The sequence below is a fragment of the Ochotona princeps genome, chromosome 17 (genome assembly GCF_030435755.1).
Source record: "Ochotona princeps isolate mOchPri1 chromosome 17, mOchPri1.hap1, whole genome shotgun sequence".
Taxonomy (NCBI): Eukaryota; Metazoa; Chordata; class Mammalia; order Lagomorpha; family Ochotonidae; genus Ochotona; species Ochotona princeps.
In genome coordinates, this window is record NC_080848.1 from 44,864,321 (window position 1) to 44,873,980 (window position 9,660).

General features: G+C 62.3%; 1 protein-coding gene across 1 annotated transcript in view; it reads left to right on the forward strand.

The window, feature by feature from the left end:
- The window catches only part of PEMT (phosphatidylethanolamine N-methyltransferase), a 44,968-nt gene extending 39,115 nt beyond the window's left edge, over positions 1–5,853 (forward strand). The window contains exons 4-7 of the mRNA XM_004599397.3: positions 2,461–2,606; positions 3,671–3,782; positions 5,351–5,425; positions 5,653–5,853. Of these exons, the coding sequence (XP_004599454.2) occupies positions 2,461–2,606; positions 3,671–3,782; positions 5,351–5,425; positions 5,653–5,710 (391 nt within the window). The 3' untranslated portion in view covers positions 5,711–5,853. The remainder of the gene's footprint in view (positions 1–2,460; positions 2,607–3,670; positions 3,783–5,350; positions 5,426–5,652) is intronic.
- Positions 5,854–9,660: the final 3,807 nt, after the last annotated feature.

The following is a 9,660-nucleotide window of genomic DNA, read 5'->3' on the forward strand; positions in this document are numbered from 1 at the left end:
TCAGCAGAGCAGGAGGCTTACCTGTGACCCTGTCCCTGGTCCCCATCACCGGGCTGTGAGCTGGTCTCCGAGGGCTCGGAGGAGGGGTCTCCTCCTAGGCTCCCCGAGGCTTGGGTGCACTCGGGCAGCCTTGTGAACACTGAACTTGAGATTTGGCATCATATCGGATGTGTGGTTGTGGGTCGGGGGGTGGGTACCTCAACTCCTTTGAGTTCTCCCATCTCCTGCCTGGGTCAGAAGCTGTGGGTGAGGTCCATAAAAGCAAACTCAAAGGATTAGGCTAGACACAGGGCCACGAGGGGGGCCAGCTGGAATGGGGAGGCCTGGGAGGCTCCTCTGCTGACCCCATACCTCGCCCCCCTGAGGTGCAGAGGGGCAGTGTGTGTTCACCTTCATTCTAAGGAGCCTTGGCAGCAGCTGCATCCCGCAGGAAGAAAGGGCTGTGAGGAGGGGCAGGGAGATCAGTGATGCCCACCAGCTGGGGAAAGGGGGTGACCTGGTTAGGGGTAACACCCTGAGCTTAGGGAGTCAGGGACGTGGTTCTGGTTAGGGTTGGGCCATTGGCCTGGGAGCTGTGGGTTGGGGTCTTCAGGGCTACAGTGCCCTCCTCCCCACTTGCACCCCACAGAGGCCTGCCGGTGCCCGGAAGCTCAATCTCAAGCTTTATTAATAGAGCCCGAGGCCGCCTGCCCTCATCCATCTCCCGGGCAGAATGGGCTGTGCTTTCCCGGCTCTGATGCAGGAGCCGGAACACCGCCGTCACCTAATTGGGCCTCAGTTCCCATAACCCTGACGTTCTGATCACAGAGCAAGTGAACGTGGCCATGACCGGCTGGATCTCTGCCCTCAGCCTCCACCGCAGCTTGATGCTGGTGGGGCGGGGTGGGGGGCTAAGCAGGCTGACTCTGTGGCAGCCACACAGCCGCTGTGGGCCTCTGCTGCCCTGGCCTCAGGCCGGCCCACACTCGGGGCTCAGCAGCCACTGCTGCCACCACTGACCATCTTGCTTTTCCTGCTGGGCCGGGAAGCAGGCTGGGCCTCCACGGCTGATGCCCCAGGGTCTGTGTCCTTGGCCTTGGCCATGCCTGATGGTCTCCCCACCCATTCCTGCCTCTGCAGGAATGCTTTCCCAGTCCCTTTCGCCAAGAGGTCTCCTCCAGAGTCTCAGCTGGAGTACCCCTTCGTGTGTGTGCGTGTGTGTGTTTGGGGGGGGTGCGTGCACCTGTCCTGTACACCCTGCACTTCCTCCTGCTCTGGTCACTCTGTGTGTCTGTCCTTCCCACTGTCCACAAGCCCCAGGGCTGTCAAGTGTGTGCACACAAACAGCAAGGAGACAGCTGGGTTCCCAGAGCCAACAGCCGGAAGGTGAGCCCTGTCCCCGAGCCCTCCGTCTGCACCTCTCCCACCCCGCCATCCGTCTCTCTCTGTCTTGGGCCACACCAGCCAGCCCTACAGGCTGAAGGGGGGAGGCGGGGTGGGCCTCCTCACGTCACACACTAGTTCCAGGGCAGCTGTGGCCTTGAGCCAATCCTGGCAGCTTGGCTGCAGCTACAAGGTGACCCAGAGCTGACTAGCAGGAGAGCAGGGCTGGGTAGAGAGCTGGGGGTGTGGGCAGCGTGCCCGTGGCTGGGTTTGTCCTGACACACATGGAAACACTATGGCAGGTCACCTCAGGCTGGCCTCCATGTACTGTGGCCTGTCGGTTGCTTGTCCAGGGTATGCCTCCCCTCCACTCTCCCTGATGAGCAAAGGAGAGGGGGGTTGGAGGAGTGCTGCTCTCTCTGTCCCTTGCTGCCCATGCCAAGTACAGGGTACATGCTCAGGGGAGGACCAGCACCCTGATCCCCACCCCCAACCAAGCAGAATGTCTTGCCACAGGTCAGAGCTGAGAACAGTGTCAGTCTGAACATAGCGATGGGCTGAGCAAACAGGCCTGCTGACCTCACTGCCTGGAAATCCCTGCAGGCAGCTGGGCTTTGTGACGAATGAATGAATGCATGGACGATGAAGAGAGAAGGAGGGAGGGAGGGAGGGATGGATACATGGAGGCATGGATGGGTGGGGGTGGGAAGATGAACAGATGGATGGATGGATGCCCGAACAGGTGGAGATGGATTCAATGGAGTGTATGTTGATGGATAAAAAGAAAGGAAGATGGGTTTTTTCCCATGCATGAATGGATGGATACATGGGGTGGGTGAACAGGACAATGGATGGGTGGGGGTGATAGATGAATAGATTGGTTGGTAGATGGGTGGGGTTGGATGGATGGATGAATAATGGGTAGATGGAAAAACAAAAAAATCACCCTCCTAGGACAGGATAGGGCTCCCTGGGTGGTCCCAGGTCCCACTGCAGCCACAGGTGTTAAAGGCTAGCTGGGAGGAGTGGGAGGAGAGAGGGGGTGGTGGGGTAGCCCCTCCATCGTGACACCACGGCCTGCCTCGGCCCTCCCCGCAGCTTCACAGAGGCAATGCTGCAGCAACCCAGGATGGACAGCCTGGACACTGCCCTGGTCCAGCGCCTGGGCCTTGCGCTGCTGGCCATGGGCATCCTATTTGTGGTCTCCAGCTTCCTCGCTCTGGGCTTCACTGGGACTTTCCTAGGTGAGCAGTGGGGGACTTGGTTCGCCTGTGGGTCAACCAGGAGCTGGGAGGTGATATCTCACCCCGCCTCATGGGGTGGAGACAGCTTGCTCTGGCCCTGGGCCGCCATCATCTCCTGCTCCGAGGTCATCGCTTGGCCTGTGCACCCCATTGCATAGCAAAGTGCAGGCACACAGTGGCGCAGTGGCGGAGCCTCCATCCCCTTGGCCACCTCCGCCGCGTTCTGCCTGCTCCCTGCCAAGGCCAAGCCGCAGTGACCCTTTGTGGCACTCGGGGCTTGCAGGCATGGCTGTGGCGGGGCAAGGACAGTTTCCTGGGGCAGGGCTGTTGGTCCCCTGGGGGAGGAGGGGGCTCCCTGCATCCTCACCCTTGCCCAGGGTCCCAGAAGTGCAGAGACAACCAGAGGGAGGCAGCAGACCCTCATCGCGCAGCCTTGACCTAGAAACCCCCTGCCTTGCCCCATTCCTGTGAGTCAGCCTCCGAGGTGGGTTTCCAGGCCACCCACCTCCTGGCTCCACTGCCCCACTTCCTGTCCCAGCAGCCCCTAGGCAGCCCCAAGCCCTACATTCATTGTCCCCAGACAACGCGGACGCCCCAGGCGCCGGCTGCCCCCCAGCCTGCGCTGTCCTAGTTTCTGCCAGTTGGGGAGCAGGGAGTGGATGGAGCTGCATTGTCCCTCCACGGGAGGGGCTTCTGGGCACAGGAGGCTGTGCAGGGCCTGCTGGCTCCCGCAGCTTCATCCTCCACACCACGGCTTGGGGGTGACTGCCATCTATCCCTTAAGAAGAACCTCGGGATTGGGTAGCGGGGAGGGACCAGGGATAGGGAGACTGGGTGGCCCTTTCTGCCCTCCTGGGGTGGTGGAGGTGTGAGGCACACAGCCCCAGGGGAGAGGTTATGGGGGGGGGGACAGAGGGGGTACGGAGAGGGAAGGGACAGGACACACAGCACAGGGAACAGCTACAATCCAAGAGAGGGGCCAGCATGTGCAAAGGGCCCAGGGGTGGTTGGAGGAGGCCTGGCTCCACCCCTGAGTGGCCCCGGTGCCGCCCACTCTTCCACAGGTGATTACTTCGGGATCCTCAAGGAAGCGAGAGTGACCACATTCCCCTTCAACATCCTGGACAACCCCATGTACTGGGGAAGCACGGCCAACTACCTGGGCTGGGCTCTTGTGTGAGTGCCGGGCCGGGCCGGGAGCTGGCCTCTTCTCAGAAGCCCCCACCCCCTGAGCCCAGCTAGCCCACCAGGGACCACCTGCAGTGTGATCTCCCTTCCCCGCCCACCCCCTCCCCCAGCACTGGATCCTCTGCTGGTTCTTTTTCATCATTTGCAAATGCCGGAAGCACCCCCCCCCACCCTCCCAGCTTCTTCCCTAGGGCTGCCTAGTGGAGAGGGCATGCAGGCTGCCCAAATGAACCCCCAAACCTCCCTGTGCCCCGTTGGTTTCCAGAAGTCCTTCAGGTGGACCCAGCTACACAGCACACACCCCTTTCAGAGGGGGGTGCTCCCCCAGGACTGCTGCTGCCCTCCGCCCTGTGCAGAGATCTGTAGGCAGAGGAGGCACTAAGGTCCTAAGGCACCCCGAAGACTTGGCTCCTTGTTCTCAAGGCTACTTTATTTATTTGAAAGAATTACAGAGAGAGGGAGAGAGATCTTCCATGCATTGGTTCACTTCCCAGTTGGCCACAACTGGACCAGACTGAAGTCGGAACTCTGTGTGGGTCTCCCACGTGGGCACAGGGCCCCAGCCCTCGAGCCATCTTCACTGCTTTTCAAGCACATTCACAGGGAGCTGGATCAGAAGTGGGGCAGCCAGGACTCAAAGCAGCACCCATATGAGATGTTGGTGCTGCAGGTGGAGAATTAACGTTTGACACCTGGCGCCAGCCCCCACACTTGGCTCTTAAATGGTGGCGTGTCAGGAGCAAGCTGTCACCTCCTGACTGCCACCCGCTGCCCTCTGAGCTGCGGGAATTGGAGCAGCTGGGGTTTATGTGTCTGCAGTCCTTGGAGCTTGGCCTGTGTACTGTCCCTCGTGGCTGCCAGGCCTATCCTGGGCCCATCTAGTTCCCACTTGTGGGGAGCTGCAGGTGCCTGAGCCACTGGGTGCTCCCCACTCGGGGCTCAGTGTCCCTGCATCTGGGCTTGTGAACAGGAGTGTGGTGTGGGAGGGGCGTGGCTGCCAGGTCCCGTGCCGCCTCTGAGGCTGGCCACTCCACAGCAGCATCTCCCTGTGGCAGTGAGGGTGAGCTCCACTCCCTACAGATGCACTGCCAACCCCTAGAATTGGGCTGAGCTCCCAAATGAACAAACTAACAGGTGGGGGCGCTGGCAGGGTCCAGAGTCCCTGCAGGTTCCCTCCTGGCAGCCCATGGGACAGCAACAGGTCCAGTCCTGGACTTGGGCACTCTGCCCCCTGGCACGGGAGAGAGAACAGACACCTCCCCCTGGGGGTAGGGAGGCCAAATGGGGGTGGGGGTGTCCTGATGCCCCTCTCCCCGCTTCTCTTCTCCCAAGACTTGGTCATTGGGGCTGTTCCAAGAGGTCACTCGTGTCCTCACATGGCCCAGACCCTCCTGCCTCTGGGCTGGGGATCCCGTGGCCAGGATGGCACACATCCTACTTGCCGGGGAGACCGCCAGGCCAGGGAAGGGGAGACGGGGCCAGTGTCGCTTATTTGGTGAAGCCCAGAGAGTGGGGGTGGGCAGGGCACCCTGATGTGTGCGCATCTGTCTCCTCAGGCAAGCCAGCCCCACTGGCCTGGTGTTGACGGCCTTGGTGGCCCTCGTCTATGTGGTGGCCGTCTGCTATGAGGAGTGAGTAGGGGCCGTCGCGCTGGGGCGGGATGTGGGCTGCCTAGTGACAGGTGCGCAGCAGGAGCTCGGGGTGGGCACCCACCCTCAGCCTCTGCCCCCTTCCCTGATGGCTCTGACCCGTGGGGGTAGGGGTGGGGGCCGGGGATGGGTCCCGTTGGAGGGGAGGGGCTGGGCACCAGCCCCAGGGCCTGCTGACCGTGACCTGCCCTGCCCGGCCCCTCCCACAGGCCATTCACTGCAGAGATCTACCGGCAAAAGACTGCCAGGTCCCACAAACGGAGATGAGCAGACCCCACGTGGGGGAGCAGCAGCCAGCGGAGCCCTCCCAATGCCTTGGGAACTTGCTGCCTTGGGGGCCCTGGGCCCACTGTCGTGTGGCCTCAGCCCCGGCCGTAATCGCACACATCAATAAAGGCCCTTTGACCCCACCAGGCCCCAGTGTCTGGCTACCTCCCCTCGCTGTGCCCCCACGAGATTCCCCTTGCAGTCAGTGGAGGAGATGCCAGGACCATGCACCTTCCATGGTCTGTGCAGTCCCTGCCAAGGACTGCTCCGTGGATGTGGAGGACCACCACGGGACTCATGCTTGTTGCCTGGGTGGGTCTGGGGGGTGGGCAGGGCCGGGCAGGGCACAGGGGATCGCAGCGTGGGATCCCATGGTCCCTAGCTCCCCACCGCCCTCACTCTGTTCTGGGCTACACCCCCATGTCTCCACGCTCCCCTGGTGGGATTTGGGAAGATGGTCACAGCAGAGCTGCTGCCTTGGCTAGCTTTGCCCTGTGCATCGCTTTTGCTGACCCTGAAGGCCCTGTGGGCACCTGCGTTCTCTAGGAAGGGCTCCACACCCATGCCAGGCCCACCTCCTCAACTTATGACTCCTGGGCTCCACTGCCTTGCTGAGGACAGCACAGGACAGTGTCCCGGGGCCAGTCTCCCGTAGCTGTCCCCAGGCCCAAGTGTCACTCTGCGTTTGTGGCTGAGCCCTGGCTTCAAGCCAGAGGCCCTCTGCAGGGCAGGGCAGTGGGCACCTGGGAGTTCCTGGCCAGGAGCCGTCAGCCAGGTCCTTCGATGGTCATGGTCTCGTGCCCAGCTGCCCCTCCTCGCTTCTCTGGCTTGGGCAGGTGCCTGGCTTGCCACTCCACTTGGGGTGGCATCCTGCCACCCGTCCTGGATTCCTCCTGGCCTCAGAGAGTCTGGTCCTGGCGCCTGCCATCTGTGCTTCATGTGAAAAACATTGGCTCAACCCAGTCTGTGTTGAAGGGGCCGGCAGGTGAGGGGTCGGGGAGGTAATGTGGTTCCCTTGGCAACCAGTTCAGGCTTCCCACTGACCCACCTGCCTCCTCCCCTTCCTTGAGCTGGAGAGCCACGCTCGGATCCACCCCCCCTCCCTGCCCCCGCCCTGCAGTGTTCCTAGGCAGTGCACCTGTCACAGTGAGGGGCCCTGCAGGAGACAGCTGCGACAGATCAGAGGACAAAGCGGGGATGGAGGCCACACTGTGGCAAGCCGGGGACACCTGTGTCTCCCCCAGGCTGTGCAGGTGGCTTGCCTGGGCCAGTGGGGGGTGGGGGACAGGCACAACCAGGATCTGGGCCCCTGGCAGGAGGGCAAGACTCTACGAAGAGCCCCTGGGCAGTTTCCTGGTCAGAGAGAGCGATGCTGTGGCTTTCAGTGGGCCGCTGTCCCCTGCACCATGAGGGACACGCGCCACACTTTGTCCACTTGTTCATCTGTAGCTCCCTCTGCCACAGTGGAGCCTGTGAATGGACAGTGTGCTCACCCTCCACTGTGCAGAGGACGGAGAGGAGCCACCGGGGTCAGGGAGACCACAGGGAAGCTCAGATGCATGGGACACTGTGAGGGAACACCCCCAGCCCCCGCTGACGACGGGCACCCGGAGAAGCCTGCCATTCCCCGCTCAATACCAAGTTTGTCAGAATCCAGTATCCACATGTCTCAGACCTGAAGGAGGCTCCTGGAAGGCGGACGTGTGCCGAACGGTGGGAAGGGGTTGTGGCTGGGACCGGGATCAGCTGGGATGACCTGCCTGTCCAGCTGGGAGAGCTTTGCTGTGGCCTCCGGCAGGTGAGAGAGGACCACAGGGCAGGCCCACAGCATATCCCCTGAGGCTGGCGGCTGTGCCGGAACGGGTGGGGAGGGGGATGGGGACATTGCTGTCCCCCGTGGCACGTCCACACCCATGGAGCACTTCAAGAATGTACCACATGACTGGCCCCTACCCAGGGCTTTGGACCTGGCCTCTCTGTTTGCATCTCCCCAGCACACCCACCATCACCCCCCCACCTGAGGACCTGCTGCTGACCCCAGGGGTCCACATGGCTGTGAGGTGGGGGACTTGGGGGGGACTGGCTCCTGCTGGAAGAATTTTCACAAAGCAGGAAAGTGCACGGGCTTGAAGGTGGGGCCTGTCGGTGGAAGGGGTCGGGGGTAGGATGGTGGCTGATCAGAGCTGGCAGAGGCAGGCTCCTGGGCCACGCCTTTGGTCATCAGGGACAGGCTCCCAGGCCATGCTCCTGGTTATGGGCACTCCCACCCGATAAGGCCTGCCTGGTGCTGTCCTCACTCCCAGCGTCCTACACCTTCCAGCACCTTCTAGCCTCTAGACTGGGTTACAACGCCAACCCCAACAACTGCTACTGCATTTTTCATCTGCTGGTTCACTCCCCTAGATGGCTGCCACAGCCAGGACTGGGCCAACCCGGAGCCAGGAACCAAGAGGTTCTTCCCGGTCTCCCGTGTGGGTGCTGAGGCCCAGGCACAAGAGCCATCCTTTTCTGCCTTCCCGGACTTAACACTGAGCTAGATGGGAAGTGGAGCAGCTGGGACATGACCCACTAGTGCCTAAGGCATGCAGGAGATGAAGTGGTGGCTTAAGCCACTATGCCATAGTTCCCGCAGGTCCCAAACACACTGAACCCCTCAGAACCCTGGCTGAGGCATGTGAGAGAAGCTGGGGTGCATGTGCCCCCACCCGGTGCAGGGGAGGGCAGTCAGGTTGGTAGATCTGGCGTGTGGGGGGACCTGTATCCCCAGCTCAGGCAGGGGCTGCGGTGCCTGTGTAATCCTTGGGGGTGTGGTTTGGTGCTTCTCCAGAATTGCTCTGGATTTTGTTTGTCTTTTAAACAAGAGCCTTTGTTCCTTCTGCGATAAAGGCCACCTCGTGTGATTGGACGCGCGCACGCGCGTGGCGGTGGGCGATGCTGCAGGCACCAGCGCTGTGGCTGGAAACTCAGGTGGGGCCTGGTGTCCCTGCCGCTGTCCTTTGGGCATTTCCCAGCCTTGTCACTGACCTAGGGAGGGGGTCTGGACCTGCGCTGGCTGTCCCCAGGTGTTCACACAACAGCCAACGGAGGGCTCTGCCGCGCCTCACAGGGTCACACCGGAGATGGGAAAGGTTGGGGGCAGGGAAGCACGGAGTTGGGGTCTAGAAGCCCCGCATGCCACTGGCCTGTCCAGGGTTGGACAGGTGTGCCCTTTCCGATGCCAAGCGTGCAGCTCCAACTCCCTGCATATAAACAAGGGGTGACTGCAGGCTGCTTAACCCCCCACGTCCCCGCACTGGCTGGATGAGACAACCTCCGGCCTTCCAACTCTGTCCCAGGCAAGGGCGGACTCCACGTCCTCGGGGGTCAGCAGCCTCCCGACGACACCTCCAGGCCATTTAGCGCGCCCGGCTGGCGGAAGGGAGCCGAAAAGCGCGGGGTGGGATGGGGGAAGGTGGGCAGGAGCCCTGGCCAGTAAGTACCCCCAGACCCCGAGATCTTGAGCCCCATCCCCACCACACGTCCAACTCGGCGGGACCCTCTGCTGCCCTCCTGCGGCGGAGGCCGCCAACATGCCCTGCGGTGAACGAGTTCCCGCACTGAACCCTGAGGGGCTGGGGTGTTAAGCTCGGGGTGTGCGCGAACACCCCGCAAACGCTGCTGCTGCTTTCGCGGAGTGACTGTCAGTAATTTGGTGGGGGGAGAACTGAGGTCTGAAAATAGCGAGTGCACGCGTACGCACGTGCGTGTGTTGCGGCGTTAAGGTCTGAGGGGGAGCTTTGCTCTCCCCCACCTCCCCAAAAAGAATCATGGGTGCGTGGCATCGAGGGACCGTAATTCCAGCATCCCCAGCCCGAACCTGGCCCGGGACTGTTTTCTCCGAGCCGGGCGCGCGCGGCGGGGCGGGGCGGGGAGTGACGCGCAGCGCGGCTGTGGGGCGGGGACTGGCGGGC